The sequence below is a fragment of the Lontra canadensis genome, unplaced genomic scaffold (assembly GCF_010015895.1).
Source record: "Lontra canadensis isolate GAN:19392208 unplaced genomic scaffold, GSC_riverotter_1.0 scaffold59, whole genome shotgun sequence".
Classification (NCBI taxonomy): domain Eukaryota; kingdom Metazoa; phylum Chordata; class Mammalia; order Carnivora; family Mustelidae; genus Lontra; species Lontra canadensis.
The window spans coordinates 5739206-5759500 of NW_022631053.1; the positions used below are offsets into that span (position 1 = coordinate 5739206).

At 40.3% G+C, this 20295-nt stretch overlaps 1 protein-coding gene across 1 annotated transcript; it reads right to left on the reverse strand.

The window, feature by feature from the left end:
• Positions 1–2518: 2518 nt before the first annotated feature.
• LOC116878759 (olfactory receptor 11A1-like) lies at positions 2519–3523 on the reverse strand. Its single transcript, XM_032876512.1, has one exon. It carries the CDS (start codon positions 3521–3523, stop codon positions 2519–2521), a length of 1005 nt encoding a protein of 334 aa, XP_032732403.1.
• Between the last annotated feature and the right edge of the window lie 16772 nt (positions 3524–20295).

The window sequence follows — 20295 nt, forward strand, 5'->3', positions numbered from 1 at the left end:
TCAGGTGCTCCAAAACAGTGACCCTTTAATAGGAATTTCTGGCTTTAGGGGTAGGCATGGGACTGCTTACAGCAGGGTGTGTCAGGTGATGGTGGTGATAGGGGTGAGGAGAAGGGCTTGGAACTTTCTCAAAACCCTGGAAATAATATAAAAAAGGCAGCCACCTTCTTTGTGCAGGCCTCGGGACCCAGACCTCCCTGTTTGCCAGGACAGTTCCCAACCTGTCTGTAGACTATTCTCAGTGCTTCTCACGCAGACAGTAAACAAACCCTTCTGGGCATGGTGGGAGGCAAGCACCCCGAGGAAGCCGCTGCGTTCTTTGTTTGGGGAACCCGATGTGCATCATGTTCATTCAGACCTGGCCTTCCGTCCAAGACGCCGCTATAACACAGGATTTCACTTTTGACTTGAATGCAAAGAACAAGCATCACAGAGACATTTTTAATACTTGTGTGCAGTCTGGGTTCTGCCTACTTCCCAAGCAATGTTTGGACAAGGCAATTTCCTTCCTTCCTTCCTTTCTTTTTTCCTTATTTATTTATTTATTTATTTGAGAGAGAGAGTGAGCAGAGGAAGAGGGAGAGAGAGAAAATCCCAAGCAGACTTCTGCTGTGTGGAGCCCCACAGGGGGCTTGATCTCAATACCCTGAGATCATGACCTGAGCTGAAACCAAGAGTCAGATTCTTAACCGACTGAGCTACCGAGGTGCTCCCAGACAGGGAAATTTCCCATTTGTTTTTTCTTGCTCGTATTTCCACCCCACCCAGAAAGGGCCAGCTATCCCAGGTTTTCTACTTTCCTCCAGATCCTCTCTCTGGCCCTTTCTGTACATCTACTTGTCTATTTGATCCCCATCTCTCAGGATCACATCTCTTTACATCCATGAGCATATATGTCTCCCCCCAACCTTTTTTGGGTCAGTTTTCCTATTACCCTTGTCACCCCTGGTAGCCATGCCCTCTCTCTCCACTGAGAATCAACTGTGGCATGTTACCTGTAGATCTTTGGCCCCCCGTTTCTAGAGGTTCTGATTTTGTCGGTGTGATGAAGAGCCTAGAAATCCTCATTTGTAAACATGTACTCTAGGTCATTCTAGTACAGGTAATCTACATACCATACCTTGAGAAACATGTTGATATATTTCCAATGAAAAAATTAGAAATGTTTTTGTGTCAATTTTAAAAGATTTCAGGGGTGCCTGGGTGGCTCAGTCAGTTGGGCATCTGACTCTTGGTTATGGGTCAGGTCATGATCTCAGGGTCCTGAGATCAAGCCCCTTGTCAGGTTCCATGCTCAGTGTAGAGTCTGCTTGGGACTCTCTCCCTCCCCACTCTGTCCCTCCTCCCACTGGTGCTCTCTCTTTCTCAAATAAATACATGAAATCTTAAAAAAAAAGGAAAAGATTTATTTATTATTTAAAAAAATTTTTTTTAAGATTTTATTTATTTATTTGACAGAGAGAGATCACAAGTAGACGGAGAGGCAAGCAGAGAGAGAGAGAGAGGGAAGCAGACTCCCTGCCGAGCAGAGAGCCCGATGCGGGACTCAATCCCAGGACCCCGAGATCATGACCTGAGCCGAAGGCAGCGGCTTAACCCACTGAGCCACCCAGGCGCCCAAGGAAAAGATTTAAAAGATTTTCTGTTAGAGGCAAAATTTCAGAATTATTTCATTGGATTTAATTTATTTCCTTCTCATTTAATCTCCTTCCTTTCCCCTTCTTCTTACTTGTCTGACATCAACAACAGAAGGGCTAATGGGAACTCCCAGAGCAGTGGCCCAGTTGACCTCCTGGGCTACAGGCATGAATGGCTGACCCTTCTTCTCCCAAGTGGCTCTTGCACCATCACTATTTCCACAATTACTACAGATTTATGTCCAAGGCTGTTTCTCTGTTTCTGAGATTTCATTCGAAGCATGTCATGAGATCTTATCTTCATTCTGGTCCTTATTACCATCTCCCTACTCCTCCTTTCTCTATCTGCCAACCTTAATCTTGGCATCTTAGATTCATAATCTATAAATATTCCCCCCTTGAGTTGTGCTCTGCTTTCTCTGGCATTCTTTTCCATATTCATTCATTCATTCATTCATCCATTCATTTTTTTCAACTAATGTTTGTGGAGTGCTATAATATTTAGGCCCTGTACCAGGCATAAGATTTTGAACCCCTACCCCATTCCAACTGGAAACATGAATTTACCTCATTTTGGCAGACATCTCTTTTATGTTATTTTTTTTTTAAATTTAAAGATTTTTGTTTCTTTATTTGACAGAGAGAGAAACAGGGAGAGAGGGTACACAAGCAGGAGGAATGGGAGAGGGAGAAGCAGGCTTCCTGCCGAGCAGGGAGCCTGATGTGGGGCCTGATCCCAGCATCCTGGGATCATGACCTGAGCCGAAGGCAGATGCTTAACAACTGAGCCACCCAGGTGACCCCAGACATCTCCTTTCAATCCCACAGTATTTATCTTTTCATCACAGTGGTCTCTAGTCCTCTAGTCTTTGAGGAAGGGGCTAAGCTGGAGTCCAGGAAAAAGTCAACAGCTGCCCTATCCTTCTCAGTGGAGTATGTCTTGGTATAAGCTTTCCCCAGAGCCTGTAAAGGGACCACTTTACCTCTTGGTTCTTGAGGCTGTAGATGATGGGGTTGACCATAGGGGTGAATACAGTGTAAAGGACAGAGAAGGCCTTTCGGAGCAAGGGGGCCATATGGTCTGTTGGGGCTACATAGACCACAATGAGGGTGCCATAAAACACCCCAACCACGGTGAGGTGGGAGGAACAGGTGGAGAAGGCTTTCTGCCTACCATGGCCTGAAGGTATTTGCAGCACAGTCCTCAAGATGAAGGCATAGGACGCCACAATCAACAGGAAGGGGGCCAGCGTCAGAAAGCCTGAGATGCTCACTCCGGCTCCCCACATGACCCCCACATCCCCACAGAACAGCCTTACAACGGGAGCAAAGTCGCAGAAGTAGTGGTCGATCTCCCTGTGGCCAGGGCAGAGGGGCAGAGGGGCTGCCAGGGCCAGAGTGAAGGCAGAGAAAGAAAAGCCACTGACCCAGGCTCCAGCAGCCAGGCAGCCACACAACCAGGTGCTCATCAGGGCGGGGTAGCGAAGCGGGTGGCATATGGCCAGGTAACGGTCATAGGACATACCAGAGAGCAGGAGGCACTCAGCGGCAGCCAGTGAGGCAAACACGTAGAACTGGACCAGACAGCTGACCAGTGAGATGGTTTCCCTCCCTTCCAGGAAGCTCCACAGCAGCTGAGGCATGATGTTGGAGGTATAGCCAATCTCCAGCAGGGAGAAGTTGCAGAGGAAGAAATACATGGGTGTGTGGAGTGTCCGACTGGAGGCCACAGCCAGCACGATGAGGGCGTTGCCCCCCACTGTCACCACATAAATGGCCAAAAAGAAGGCGAAGGGGAGGAAGCCCAGGTGTTGCAGTTCCCCAAAGCCGACCAGGATCAGCCAGGTTGTCTGGTTTTCTCTGTCACCACTGGACTGCTTCCTCATCTAGATCTGGGCCCAAGAGAGGAAGGTAACTTTAACCAAGATCCTATTGGGACCACACACTAACCCTTGCTTATTCATTTATTCATCACAGCAACCATTAAAGGTAGACCTTATTGTCTCCTATATACAGAGGAGAAACTGAGACCCAGTGAGATTAAGTCAGTTATTCAAGGTGATTATGATGGAGTCATGATATGAACCCACATTTGCTTGACTCCAAAGCTCCTGCAATAGTCTGCTATCCTACAGAGCTTTCCCAAATCCTTTGTGACTGGTAGAAATATTAGTATCAGAGAGCAGCATAGAACTCTCCCAATCATCAATGAGCTATTTACTGACAATATTGGCTGAGTATCAACAGCAAAACTGCACCTGGGGAGGTCCTCTGGGGCAGGAGGGACTGCCCATCACTTGGTGGGCAGGTGGTCCTACTCTGAGGTATTGCACATTCCTGAAGCAGCCACTCATCTCATGCTGCTTTTCCTTTCTAAGAAAATGAGACTTGGACATTCTGATGAACAATCTGTATCATTTATTTCACAAAAGGTGCAATATAGAAAGATCTGTATTAACTCAGATCCCACTTCCCTGGAAATCCACTCCTTTTCCTTGGACAAATGGACTGGTGACCATGGGTAAAGCCATTTTTAAACTATGCTCAGTCTCTAATCAGTTTTTTGGAAGCTGAGAATGCTTTCTTTTTCTTGGTTCTCCTGCCCTATATTCTCTATGCTGGTCACTTGATCATTTTATCTCACCCAATGTGGATTATTTAGACATTTCTACCCTGTTATAGGATTCCTTCTCTTAATCATTACAGTACTATGCTAACACCAAACACATAGGAAGACCTTGATAAGTACTTGTGGAATGAATTAATAAACAAGTGAATTAGTTATAATAATTTTCCAATGGTAAATTGCCCCAGAAAAATTGCAGCATCTGATAATGCTTGGGTGAGGGAAAGAGGCGTTTAGATGATTGCTAAAATGGAGAAGGAATCTCTGAGTCCTCCCCTAACTGAGGGAATATTGGAATTTTGTCACTCAGTTTGAGATGGAACCATGATTAAGGTTGGAGATGGAAGTCAAGTAGGGGTGTGTGTGTGTGTGTGTGTATGGTTGGGGGAAGAAACCACAAAGTCCATCGTGATAGAGAGTTTTCTCATATTTGAAGTTAAGAAAGATGATATTCCATAATAGCAAATGGCAGCAAGAACACAGGGTTTTTGTGTTCCTTCCCTGGTCCTACCTTTTCCTCTCATTTTGGGCTTCAATCATGCAGACACCATTTGGTCACATGGGGGATACAGACATAGAGGGAACAGAATACTTTCATATGTATTTGATACATATTTTATCTTTTTGTATACTAGTGACTTCTTCTTCCTCTTTTTTTTTTTTTTAGAGAGGAAGAGAGAGAGCGCGAGCAGGGTGAGGGATAGCGGGAAAGGGAGAGAGAGAATCTTTTTTTTTTTTTTAAAGATTTTTATTTATTTATTTGACAGAGAGAGATATCACAAGTAGGTAGAGAGTCAGGCAGAGAGAGAGGGGGAAGCAGGCTTCCCGCTGAGCGGAGAGCCCGATTTGGGGCTCGAACCCAGGACCCTGAGACCATGACCCGAGCCAAAAGCAGAGGCTTAACCCACTGAGCCACCCAGACTTCCTGCTATACGTGGAGACTGACCTGGGACTTGATCTCAAGACCCTGAGATCATGACCTGAGCTGAAATCAAGAGTCAGAGGCTTAACTAACTGAGCCACCAGGGTGCCCTTTCCAGGGACTTCTTAAAGAGCCAGGGAGAGACTTGAAATGAGAATGGAATAGACCTCAGGTTTAGCAGAAAGATGGAGCAAAGGAAGAAGCTAGTAAAACTAACCAAACCTACCAACCAGCCAGTCAACTGACCAAAAACTTCTTAAGCCTCCTCAAGTCTCTGAGTCAATGCTTATGATAAAAAAATTACTGTTGCCATTGTTAACCAGTAAATTTGACCTTGGTCCCTGGTAAAATTCTTAAATAGATGCTTTACAAGAACATGTGGGAATCTCATAAGGAGACTTCGCCAGGAGCTATGTAATGCCAATTATAATGTCAAACCTCATATAAGGAGACATCACCAGGAGCTATACAAGGTTCATTATAATGTCAAACCTCACAGTAAATTTGACCTTGGTCCCTGGTAAAATCCTTTGTAAGAACACATGGAAATCTCATAAGAAGACATCACCAAGAGCTATATAATGCTAATTATAATGTCAAATCTTACATAATGGCCCCTACTGGTAGTACTAATAATTTAGTAGATCAGGAGAAAGGAGTAGAAAAAGGATATAATTTTGGTAAAGTTTCATAGAAAAGATGATGACTGTGAGCTTAAAGATAACACTTTTAGTTTGCCTACTATGGACCAAAATTATTCATTAATGACTCTGGAAATCTGGAGAAATACGTCTAGTGAAAAGGAGAAGGATTTGTCTTCCTGTTTTCTTCACCTATTTTGGTAGTGACTTCGATAAAGAGCAAATATGCATGGCTCATCAAGCCTCAGATGATATGAACAAAGTGGGGAAACCAATATTACAGGTGATAGAATTATAATCCAAAATAATCTTATCTTTGAAAGGCTAGACTAAAAAGAAGATGAAATGTAACAGAAGCACATGTAAAATCTGCTTGTAGGCTTTCATAATCAGTTGAAAAGTAACCATTTATGTGAACATGACTTGAGATTTTTGTTGACTATTATGAATTAGGACTTCTGAACTGTGAAGTATGAGGAACATATGAAGAATGTAGAGATGTTTACTTTGGAAATGACAGAATATGGGAGATTATGATAGCTATTTTCAAGTATTGGAAGAATTCCTCCTGGTCCCCCCATCCCCGGACTTATTTATTTTATAGCTGGAAGTTTATACCTTTTGACCATCTTCATCTAATTCCTTCCTCTCTCCCCCTACATTCCCCCACTCCAGCTGGAAGGATTCTTATGAAGAGGAACTATAGTTAGCCCATAGATGCTCAGAAGGCAGAACATGGACCAAGGGATGGTGGTGGAGGAAAACCCACCTATCTGTGCTGGTTTCAAAGCGGTGATTCTTATGGGGGTGACTACTATTATTTATAGCATGATATTTGGGTATTAAAGTAAGGCTCATTGGATAGGGTCAGAAGGGAGGAAATGAACTTTCTTCCTAGAGGCTCCAGAAGTTGGCAAATAATGGGTCCCATTCTTTGAAACCTACTGGAACAAACACAAGACATTTTAAAAATATGTCAAACTTTCTTCCAAATTTGTTTAGGATCTAGGGTCAGAGGTGGTTCTCTCTGTTATCAAAGAGTACTGTTGAGCCAGATGAACCCTAGATACTCAGATTCAGTGGAAAGGGAGCCTGATCTGCTTTGGGCTTTGAGTCAACTCCTCTCCTGGTTGTCTTACCTCCAGACTAAATTCTTTTGCCAGTTGACAGCTCTGTAGATTTTCTGCTTTTCTCTTATGAAGGCTCCATGTTATTGGCTTCTCCCTGCTCCGTGGTGCTCACAGAAGACTGTTGTCCTTATCCTATATGTGCTTCTGTGGGCACTACTGCCTTTTCTTAGAGCAGGGCAGTCTCCTTCCTTTTGGGGGTTGAAGAGGAGCCTCCTTAGAGAGGAGCTGTATCTTGGAGCCACCTGGAGCAGCAGCTGCATCTATGTTTTGGTTCCAGGGGACTGTCCTGGTCCACGAGGGACCATATTCAGGTGTTTCACTCAAATCTAATGACCTCTTTCTTATGAGATAGGGAAACACTGGAAAGATGTAAGAATAGCCACAATTTAGAGCAACATTTATCTAATATTTTATAATTCATAAAGTAAATATTATCTTATTCAGTGAATATTTGATTCTCAGAATGAACCCCATGGTGAAATGTGAGTATGCTATGATTTGTCCTTGCAACATTGGAATGGATTATCTAAAGTTTGGCTTCTAATGGCTAGATTACCAGTCTTTCTATTGTACCATGAATTAGGACCTGAGGTCTTGCTTTAATCTCTGAGCAGCAAGGAGGCAGGAGGAAACTGCTATATAATTTTGTAAATAATTTGTCCTCTTAGTTTGATAACTTAATATCATGGATTAATAAAACTACCATCTTGCCATCAGGATAGTAGTGGCAGATACTAAATTCAGCTGAATGACATCTGTGAAGAAGGAACCTGTTGCAAAAATATAGCACTGAATTCCTTCCACATGAGGCCAGGAAGAAGACAGAACAGGGTCATGGCAGGAGCTAGGTCTTTCCAGTAACAGTCTAGGATGGCCCTTCCTGGAAGAAACTGGACAGGTGTCTTACCTGACAGTTGAAATGCAGATTAGAAAAACTTGAATGAGGAAAAGTTGACCTGCAAGGAATTAATTAGCATATTCTCTTTGAGGGAGTCTTGAGAATAAAATATGTCTGCCCAGGTCTTGGGTTGTGTAAATAGCCTGAGGGACATGTCAGGTGAGAAAGAGAAGAATAAGAGTCTTTCTACCTAGAAATAAACATAAGGTTTATTGATTTAGAATTTATGATAATTATGATAAAAATATCCAATGTGTACTTAAATTTTATTTTAATTTCAGCTCTTTTTCTGAAGTGTTATCTGTGAGTTGAAAGTGGAAATAAAGGATCTATATGCTGTTTTCTAGGTATTAGATTAAGATCTTGTGGGGCGCCTGAGTGGCTCAGTTGTTAAGCGGCTGCCTTCGGCTCGGGTCATGATTCCTTGTGTTCCCTCTCTCACTATGTCTCTCTCTGTCAAATAAATAAATAAAATCTTAAAAAAAAAGATTAGGATTTTGTATAAAAATGTGTCATAGTATTAGTTAATTCAAGAAATAAACACACATAGGAGTGCCTGGGTGGCTCAGTGGGTTAAAGCCTCTGCTTTCAGCTCAGGTCACGATCCCAGAGTCCTGGGATCAAGCCCCACGTTGGGTTCTCTGCTCGGCAGGTAGCCTGCTTCCCCCTCTCTCTCTGCCTGCTTCTCTGACTACTTGTGATCTCTGTCTGTCAAATAAATAAGTAAAATCTTAAAAAAAAAAGAAGTAAACACACAGTATTTATGACCTCTCAGCACCTGTTCTAGACTCCAGGTATACAGCAATGAACAAAACAAAAATTGGTTAGTAATCTACTTACTACTTTCAGTTACGCATGCCTTGATGATGAGTTCATGTTACCTGATCAGACAGCCCCTTCACCCAGAGCCAGCTCTCTGGAGGGCAGAAATCCTGCTTGGGGAAAAATTCACCTTCATAGGACAAGATTCCTTTTTTTTTTTTTTTTTTTTTTTTTAGTTAGTTAGTTTATTTATTTATTATTTATGTGATCACTATACCCAACATGGGGCTTGAACTCATGACCCCAAGTTGGCTCCACTAACTGAGCCAGCCAGGTGTCCCTAGGACAAGATTCTTGTATCTTTCATCCCAACTCACTGATACAGCATCAGTTATAAGTGGAGAGGATGTAGGGAGGAGGATGTGGTAAAACCACATAGCATATACTGAAAGAGACTATTCATTGAATGGTCTGTATGTGTTAGGCACTCTTATCAGAGTTTTACAAAATTATATCACTGATGCCTCATAAGAATTATGGGAGGTAATTATTATCATTATCTACAGTTTACATAGATCAGGAAACTGCACACAGAGAGGTCATGTATGTTGTGCAGGATCATACAGTTAGTAAGTAGCAGAGCCAGAATTCAATACTGACATTTCATAGCGTTGCCTTTGGATAACTGGAAAGATAGGTAAATATAAGAAAAAGAAGAAAACTGTGATGGGTTGGCCTGGAAACATGATTAAGCTAGTCCATAAAGTGATCTTCAGATGCTTCCTATCTCCTGACTAGAAGTATTGTGAAACAGACACACAGATGTACAGACATACATAAAATTACCCTAATTTGGTTCCTGTCGATTGCCCAAAGTTCATCCTGGAAAAAATATAAAGTGAATGTTACCCAACAATGGTCTCAGTCATTAACAAAGTCTCAATAAAGCACTCTTAAGATACTTCACTGTGAGCACTGAAACTTCCTGGTGAACCCTGCAGGATAAACTTGTTGCAAAATGTGCTTGCTTATACATAACTACATGAACTAGTATTCTCAATAAGGCTGTTAGTCAAGCCAATAAAATGTAGGAGAATATTTAATAAAGATAAAGTTTGGCTTTGGAATAACTGATCATCCTGCGTCATATTTCCTGAAGGTAAGTAGATAGCCAGGCCAGTTGTCTTTTAAGATAGTTGGATCATGGCATTAAAAACACGAGAAGAGCACATACACATTAATATAGCTCCATTATTTAAAAGTATATTTCCTTCTGGTTTTTATGCATTTTCCTTCCTAGTTTTATGCATGCTTTTTAAAAAAACCATAGGTAATTATGTAACATATGTAACTTTAATCCTAATATTTTACCTAACACTTTGTTGTAAGTACTGAATATATCTCTACATTTAAAACATTCATTTAAGGCACCCATGTGGCTTGATTGGTTAAGCGTCTGACTCTTGATTTGACACCATCTCAGGATTGTGAAATTGAGCCCCACGTTGGGCTCCACACTGGGCATGGAGCTTGCTTAGGATTCTCTTTCTCTCCCTCTCCCTCTGCCCCTGACCCCTGCTTGCACACACTCTCTCCCTCTCTCTAAAAAATTTTTAAAAAGTAAATAAATAAAAATTAAAAATTCATGTAATATTCATTATATAGATGTGGCACAATTTTACCTAACCATTTTTTCATTGAAGCTTTGAGTTGGAAGGGACCCTAGACCATGTATATTCCAACATTTCACTAAGCAGGAGGGTCATTTATCCTCTTTTTATATATTTCCACTGACAAGAAAATGATATATTTTGGGGTATCTCATTTATTCAACAAATATCTGTTTTGTACCCCATAATGTGTTAGGCATTACTGGATGGTCAGGAAGAGGATCTTTCCTCCTGCAGGGAACTATGGGGCAATAGGGAGGTGAAAGCTGCCACAAATGAGCTACATAGCTTATCGAACTGGCAGAGAAAGGAGTAAGGGAAGTTAATGGAGTGAGGGGGAAAGTGAACTAGAATTTAAAGGGTAGCAAAGAGTTTAGAAAGTTAAAAAGGAGTGTCTTCGACTTCTGCCTGTGAAGGATTGACTGGTACCAGCCCAGCTCTACTCAGGCAAACAATTACATGATGGACAAAACATACGAAATACCTGTTTTCAACTATTGGAAAATGTACAGCACAAAACTCTCATCCCTGAGAGAAGGGAAACAGTAGAAGTGAGCCCTACCATTACTTTAGCTTTCTGCCTCCAAACACTTTTGAGATCTGAGATCTAGGAAGGCAGAACATGGTTACGTTGCTGAGTTGAAGAGACAAAAATTAGAGTTTGGGGAGGCAGAGATGGAATTGTGGGGTAGAAGAGGAGGGAGGTATGCAGAGAAAGAATTCTAGAAACCTGTATAAGGATCCCCACACTGAGTATTGCTAGAAGCTGTACATTGAGTAACTACTAGACTTCGTACAGGGTGGCAGACATTTGAGTTCTGATCAGCCAGAGTAGAGGAATCTCACTGAAAACTGGGAGCATTCCTTAGATATGTCAGAAAGACCACCCTTTAGGAATAGGGTCGAACTAGCTCAAGAATAAAAGCTAATCTAGACCGGCTATAACAAAGTTTAAAAACAGGGTTTGAGAAGATTATACTGAACCTTAAGTATCTCTCTTTTAAAAATTGAAATGTAGTTGACACACACTGTTGCAATAGTTTCAGGTGTATAACATAGTGATTGGAGGGGCTGCTGGCTGGCTCAGTGGGCAGGGCGCCTGACTCTTGATCTCTTGGTTGTGAGTTCGGGCCCCACTTTGGGTGTAAGGATTACTTAAATAAACAAAAACTTAAAAACAATAACAACAGAACTCATAGTGATCAAACAATTCCATCTCTGCCTCCCCAAACTCTATACATTATGCCAAGCTCACCACAAGTGTTGCTACCATCTGTCACCATATAATGCTATTCTAATACCATTGACTATATTCCTTCTGCTGTACCTTTTATCCAGTGACTTACTCATTCCATAACTGGAAGCCTGCATCTCTCCTACCACTTCATCCACTTTGTCCATTCCCCCAGGCCTCTGGCCGCCACCAGTTTGTTCTCTGTATTTATGAGTCTGTTTCTTCTTTTTGTTTGTTTTTGAACTTCAAGTATCTTAACTATCTATTAATACCAAGCCAAAACTCTTTTTTAAAAAGATTTATTTTATTTATTCATTTTAGAGAGAGAGAGGAAGAGAGGGAGAGAAGGAGAAAGAGAAATGAGAGAGAGAGGCGGAGAGAGAGAGAAAGAGCGAGAGAGAGCGAGAATGAGCAGGGGGAGGGGCAGAGGGAGAGGATCTTAGGCAGACTCTGCTGAATGTGGGGCCCAATATGGGGTATGATCCCATGACCCAGAGATCATAACCTGAACCAAAATCAAGAGTCAGATGCCTAACTGACTGGGCCACCCGGTGCTCCCCAAGCCAAAACTCTTAAAAGGAAGACAACAAAATTGAGACACTCAATGACATAACATTCATAATATCCAGCATCCACTAAAACAGTAGAAATTCAAAGATGCAGGGAAATGAGAACACTAAGGCAGAGAAAAATGAGGCAATAAAAGATACCAGCAATATTGCAAAATAGGAAACCCAGAACCTCCTTCCCCCAAGGAGAAAAGAATTTAACAACAATATATGAACCAGTTGCCTTTGTGAGAAATCCAGAAACCAGATAAGAGATGCCTAGATGGGAATCTTCCTGTTAAATTTTTGGAAGTTCCATTTCTTTCTTCTGCTTCAGCTACTAAATGCCTGCCTTCCTCACCAGTCGATGGAATGACAAATCTGAAACAGTATAAACAGGGGAAGTCTAGTGCTTTACTTCTTAGAACATGGGAGACTCAATGGGATGGGAGAGGATGCTACTTCCAGGTTCAGAGTATGTAAAATATCCTGGTTCAGGGCACCTGGGTGGCTTGGTCAGTTGGGCGTCTGCCTTCCACTCAGGTCATGATTCCAGGGTCCTGGGATTAAGGCTCACGTTGGGCTCCCTGCTCAGCAGGGAACCTGCTTCTCCCTCTGCCTCTGCCTGCTGTTCTCCTGCTTGTGCTCTCTCTCTGTCAAGTAAATAAATAAAATCTTAAAAAAAAAAAATCCTGCTTCAACTCTCCTGCTGGTGACTCCATGAAACTAGCTTGCAGCATCCATTCTAGCTGGAGACAGAGCTCCCTTGAGTCTGGATACAATGACACCAACCTACTTTCCAAGTGGTTATTAAGAAATGTATCTTTTACCAGCCCATTTCTTATATTTGAGGAAGAATGGTGGATGTTTGTAGGAATCAGCATTTGTTGTTTTGTGGAATTTGAAATTTGAAAGCTTGTGTTATTCCAGTGTATTCCTGAAAGTGGGCATAAATTGTTAATATTCAATCTTTTGAGATGAGCAGACCCAAATATCGATAAACAAGAAATATATTATAAATATATTTTTGGACGAATGGATAAGGAAGATGTGGTCCATATACACTATGGAGTATTATGCCTCCATCAGAAACGATGAATACCCAACTTTTGTAGCAACATGGATGGGACTGGAAGAGATTATGCTGAGTGAAATAAGTCAAGCAGAGTCAATTATCATATGGTTTCACTTATTTGTGGAGCATAGCAAATAGCATGGAGGACATGGGGAGTTAGGAGAAGGGAGTTGGGGGAAATTGGAAGGGGAGGTGAACCATGAGAGACTATGGACTCTGGAAAACAATCTGAAGGGTTTGAAGAGGTGGGGGGGGTGGGATGTTGGGGGAACCAGGTGGTGGGTATTAGAGAGGGCACGGATTGCATGGAGCACTGGGTATGGTACAAAAACAATGAATACTGTTATGCTAAAAATAAATAAAAAAATGTTTAAAAAATATATTTTTGGTTTTAGTGGCAAAGGCTATTCTCTATTAAAAACAAAGGCGGGGAGTCAGGAGAGACAGAATAAATAATAGAGAGAGATTCTTGCATCCCAGCCAAACACACTGAAGCCCTAGCAGGAAAATTCTTGACCTTCACTCACTTAGAACCCTTCTCAGCATGGCATGGCATGGCATGGCTGGTCTGATTGGGAGGAAACCCTCAATTCCCAACTCCTTCCTTGGGAAACAAAGGAGTGGAATGTATATCCAATGTGCTGATGTTTTCGAGTGATGCTAAAGGACTGGTTTCTGTCTTGCCTTAATCTAAACACTGATAGGAATAGGATGTCAGGCAGCGGGCGGTTAAAAATAAAGGTAATCAATGCGGCTTGGTCAGGCACTAGAGTTTGTAGTACCAAAGACAGACACTAGGTGGAACTCCAGTACTGCAACTTTCTATACCGCCCCTCACCCCCCAAAAGAGGCTCTCCATTGCACACAGACACAAGCAGATCTTGAGTAATATCTCAAATGTCTACCAGCAAGTAAATAAATAAATATATTGTGGTGTATTTGTTCAGTGGAAAACTACTAAGTAATAAAGAGGAATGAATCATGTTTCCACACAGTAGCATTGATGAATATAAAAGATACTATACTGGGTGAAGGAAGTCAGGCACAAAACACCATTCCATTAATGTGAATTTCTAGAACAGGCAAAACTTGCTTATAGTTACACAGAAATAAGCTCAAAGCTTATCTGGTATCAGGGAGGGGCACTGACTGCTCAGGGATATGAGGGAACTTTTCGTAGTGATGGAAATGTTCTGAATCTTGATTGTGGAGTGTGTATACATATCAAAACTTAGCCAACTATACACTTAAAATACATGCATTTAATTACATGTAAATTTTCTCTCAACAAAGGTGTTTAAAAGTCTAAGTTAAAGTCAACTTTGAGTAGTGGAAATGTTGAATAGAGCTCCCACTGTTGTCAACTCAGAAGTGGTAAGAGCTTCTTTAAGAAGAGAAATCCATGTTATTGTTTACACAGGCTCCCTAATCCAGCCTTGTTGACGGATGAATGCTACAAGATTCCTGACCTTTCTTTTTTCTTTTTTTTTTTAATTTTATTTTTTATAAACATATAATATATTTTTATGATTCCTGACCTTTCTATGTCTGCCCTGTTTTCAACTGCCCGAATACTAACCTGTTACTATGTTCTGCCCATCATTTGAAATCTCTTTTGGGTTTTGATGTCTCCTTCTTACCCATCTACTTCTCACCCAATTTGGACATCCTGGTCCAGATTTCCCAATGCTTGTCACATACCCTGGAGGTTGCTTTTGTTTTCAGACTGGTGTCATTCTGATTCTGACATACATTCAGTACAGTTTGATTCTTTGTAGTAAAAACATTCACATGTGCACTCCATCCACCCTTAAGGGTTAGTTTCTTCTTTTTCTTTTTAAAGATTTATTTATTTATTTGACAGATAGAGATCACAAGTAGGCAGAGAGGCAGGCAGAGAGAGAGAGAGAAGCAGGCTCCCCGCTGAGCAGAGAGCCCGATGTGGGGCTTGATCCCAGGACACTGGGATCACAGCCTGAGCCAAAGGCAGAGGCTTAACCCACTGAGCCACCCAGGTGCCCCGGGTTAGTTTCTTCTTGAACAGAGTTGGAAAGTGGGAGTTTTATCTTACCTTCTTCTAGAGCTGTGTTTTTGGGAGTTATTCTTCAGCTGAGGGTGCTGATTTCCACTATTTCCATCTTGATAGGTCCTGACTGACTTCTCTGATTGCCTGGCCAGGAATTTGCAGGCCACTTCTCTTGTTTGGGCTCTGCCTTTTTTTCCTGGGCATCAGAGTAAAGGCTGACATGAATGAGGAAATTACATATTAGCGCTTGGTTTTTATTCTTCATAACACTGCCATGTAAGACTGCATGGGTATTTCCAACATTCTTTTTAAAAGGCTAGGGATGAAAGGAAACTTAGATTACTGATTTGATACTTTTCTTCCTTTCTAGTTAAAATATTTAATGCTATAAATTTCCTTCTAAGCACTGCTTTAGCTGCATCCCACAAATTTTAATATGCTATATTTTAATTTTTATTCAGTTCAAAATATTTCCTAATTTCCCTTAATATTTCCTTTTTGACCAGTTGATTATTTAGAAGTGTGTTGTTTAATTTCAAAATGTTTGAGGAATTTTCCATATATATTTCAGTTACTGTTTTTTAATTATTTATTTATTTAGTTAGTTAGTTATTGTTTTTTAGTTTAATTCTGTCATGGTATTTTATTTCTATTTTTTGTTTGTATGTTTATTTATTTCTTTCTTTTTAAAAAGATTTTATTTGACACAAAGAGACACAGTGAGAGATGGAACACAAGCTGATGGGGTGGGAGAGGGAGAAGCAGGCTTCCTGCTGAGCAGGGAGCCCGATACAGGGCTCAATCCCAGGACCCTGGAATCATGACCTGAGCTGAAGGCAGATGCTTAATGACTGAGCCACCCTAGCACCTCTGTATATTATTTTCTTATTCTGTTTAATTCCTGTGTGGGTTTGGAATTTATATGTTATATTTATATTCTTTTACAAGTTGACCTGGAAATTCTATTAATACATTTTCAACAAAGTTAATGAATATCTTAACCATTATCTTATACAAGACCTCAGGAAACTTTTACTTTGAATATTGTTTGACTTAGATTATTTTCAATAATCTAGTTATGAATTAGTTATGAATATCTAGCCACACAAACTAGTTGTTAATATTATTTTTGTTACACTTGATGTTTCCTAGGAAACAGATTGTGAGAGGGTAATAGAGTCAACAAATATTTGACAAAGAAGTCAATATTCAGCAAAGAATAGATAGTCTCTTCAATAAGCAGTGTTGGGAAATATGAATATAAATGTACAAAAGAATGTGAATTGGATTTTTATACCACTCATGAGTATTAATTCAAAATGTATTGAGGACTTAAATGTAAGACCTGAAATGATAAAACTCATAGAAAAAAACATAGGAAAATATCTCCTTGACTTTGGCCTTGGCAATGATTTTTTGATATGACACCAAAAGCACAAACAACAAAGCAAAAAACAAACAAGTGGGACCACATCAAACTAACGCTTCTGCACAGCAAAAGTAACAATGAACAAAATGAAAAGGCAAACCTCGGAGTGGGAAAAATATTTGCAAACCATATAACTGATAAGGTGTTAAAATAAAAAAATATAAAAGAGACTCATACAATTTGCTTTTATTTATTTTTTTTTTAAGATTTTATTTATTTATTTGACAGAGAGAGATCACAAGTAGACGGAGAGGCAGGCAGAGAGAGAGAGAGAGGGAAGCAGGCTCCCTGCTGAGCAGAGAGCCTGATGTGGGACTCGATCCCAGGACCCTGAGATCATGACCTGAGCCGAAGGCAGCGGCTTAACCCACTGAGCCACCCAGGCGCCCCTGTTTGTTTATTTTTAAGATTTTATTTATTTGACAGAGATAGACACAGCAAGAGAAGGAACACAAGCAGTGGGAGTGGGGGAGGGAGAAGCAGGCTTCCTGCCGAGCAGGGAGCCTGATGTGATGCTCAATCCCAGAAACCTGGGATCATGACCTGAGCCCAAGTCAAACGCTTAATGACTGAGGCACCCAGATGCCCCAGGAACTCATATAATTTGATAGCAAAACGACAACAACAAGAAAACCAGCCCCCCCCAACATCCAAAAAACCCAACCCACAAATAATCCAATTAAAATGGGCAGAGGACCTGACTAGACATTTTCCTGAAGACATACAGATAACCAACAGACATATTTAAAAAAATGTTCAACATTACTTATAATCAGGAAAATGCAAATCAACGCCATATTGAAGTATCACCTCACACTTGTTAGAATGGCCAGTATCAAAAAGACACAAGATAATAAGTGCTGATGAGGATGTGGAGAAAAGGTAACACTTATATGCTGCTGGTAGTGATGTAAATAGATATAGCTACCATGGAAAAAATATGGAGATTCCTCAAAAAATTAAAAACAGAACTATCATAGGATCCAGGATCTCACTGCTGGCTATATATCTGAAGGAAATGAAATCATTATCTCAAAGAGATATCTGAATCTCTGTGCTTGTTTTAACATTATTTACAATAGCCAAAATATGGAAACAACCTAAATATCCATCAGTGGATGAATATATAAAGAAAATGTGATCTCTCTTTCTCTTTCTCTCTCTCTCTATATATATATGTAGTGTGTATCTATCTATATATATATATGTATATATATATTTATCGATCATATATATCTATATAAAACAGAATAATGGAATATTATTCAGCCTTAAAAGAGAAAGAATTCTGCCATTTGTAACAACATGGATGGATCTTGAGGGAATTATGCTACATGAAATAAGTAAAAAAAAAAAAAAAGACAAATACTGTATGATTTCACTCCTAAGTGGAATCTAAAAACATTCAACTCATAGAAATAGGAGTAGAATGGTGGTTGCCAGGGAGGTAAGAGGTGGGGGAAATGGGGAGATATTAGTCTAAACCTACAGACTTCCAGTTATAAGATGAGTAAGTTCCGGGGTATCTAAGGTACAGTGTGATGACTATAGTTAACAACACTGTATTATATACTTGAAAGTTGCTGTGAAAGTAATTTTTAAATGGTCTCACAACAGGCATGCATGCACACAAATGGTCATAATGTGAAGGGATGGAGATGTTAACTAACCTTATTGTGGCAATCATTTCACAGTGTCTTGTGGATCAAATCATCATGTTGTGCACCTTAAAATTAAGTGTTAATTAAATGTCATTCTTAATAAATCTGGAGAGAAAAAAGAATGTGAAAGAGAACATGCAAATGTGGAAGAATATTGACAGTAGGTGAATGAGTCTATAAGAAGGGTATATGTGAGTTGATTATAATATTTTTACAACTTAAAAAAAAAGTTTTATTTATTTATTTGACAGAGAGACAGTGAGAGAGGGAACACAAGCAGCGGAGTGGGAAAGGGAGAAGCAGTCTTCCTGCTGAGCAGGGATCCTGACCTGAGCTGAAGGCAACATTTAACAACTGAGCCACCCAGGCGCCCTTACTTTTACAATTTTTAACTTAAGTTAAAAATTTTTTTGAAAATGAAGTTTGATTAATTTTCTAAAAAAAAAAGAATTACAAGGAAGATTTGTTATATCAGATATCAAAACATATAAAAAAGCCACTGCAATTAAATCGATAAAGTATTTGTGTTAAAATAGACAAATATGACTAGTTGAATGGAAGAGGGAAATCAGAGTTTCAGATGGATTAAAAATTTTCAAATTAATAGTAAAAGAGTTTGTATGTATATACATGTAAAAACTTATAAAAATTTGAATGAAGGGGTACCTGGGTGACTCAGATGGTTAAGTGTCTGTCTTTGGCTCAGGTCTTGATAGGTCTTGGGATCAAGCCCCATGTAGGGCTCCCAGCTCATCAGGGAGTCTGCTTCTTCCTCTCCCTCTGCCTCTCCCTCTCCTTCTGCCTCTCCTGTTTGTGCTCTCTGTATCTCTCTCTCAAATGAGTAAATAAAATCTTTAAAAAAATAAAAAAAATTTGAACAGATATATGTTAATGTTAATGTTAATATGAGTTATAGTACATTGTGTGGAAAGAAAGAAATGAGGAAAAGGAGAGGGAAACCAATCCAAAAAGGAAAGCATAAAAAGTACCACATTAACAAAAAACAGGATATAAAATTTAATTGGAGGTGTTGATGTAAAATTATACAAATATGTGTTTTTTTCATTTTTACTTTTTTAAATTTAGGTCATCTCTATAACCAATGTGGGCTCAATTTCATGACCGCAAGATCAGGGCCAGACTGTTGCTCCTGTGTTTGTTTAAAAATAGACATTTTAGTTTATAGCAGCAATGTCTACAATAGCCAAACTATGAAAGAACCTAGATGTCCATCAAAAGATGAATGGATAAAGAAGATGTGGTATATATACACAATGGAACACTATGCAGCCATCAAAAGAAATGAAATCTTGCCATTTGCGATGACGTGGATGGAACTAGAGGGTATCATGCTTAGCAAAATAAGTCAATCGGAGAAAGACAACTATCATATGATCTTCCTGATATGAGGAAGTGGAGATGCAACATGGGGGGTTAAGGGGATAGGAGAAGAATAAATGAAACCAGATGGGATTGGGAGGGAGACAAACCATAAGTGACTCTTAATCTCACAAAACAAACTGAGGGTTGCTGGGGGGAGGGGGGTTGGGAGAGGGGGGTGGGGTTATGGACATTGGGGAGGGTATGTGCTATGGTGAGTGCTGTGAAGTGTGTAAACCTGGCGATTCACAGACCTGTACCCCTGGGGATAAAAATATATTATATGTTTATAAAAAAATAAAAAATAAAAAAAGATAAAAAAAGACATTTTATAAATTAAAAATGAGGGCACCTGGGTGGCTCAGTCAGTTAAGTGCCTGACTCTTGATTTCAGCTCAGGTCATGATCTCAGGGTCTTGAGATCAAGCTCCACATTGGGCTCCATGCTCAGCAGAGAGTCTGCTTCTCTCCTTTTCCCTCTCCCTTCCCTCTGCCCCTCCACTTGTGCACCCTCTCTTCTCTCTCAATAATAAATAAGTAAATTAATTAATCTTTTTCTAAAAAAAGATTTTATTTATTTTTTTGATGGAGAGACACAGTGAGAAAGGGAACACAAACAGGGGGAGTGGGAGAGGGAGAAGCAGGCTTCCTGCTGA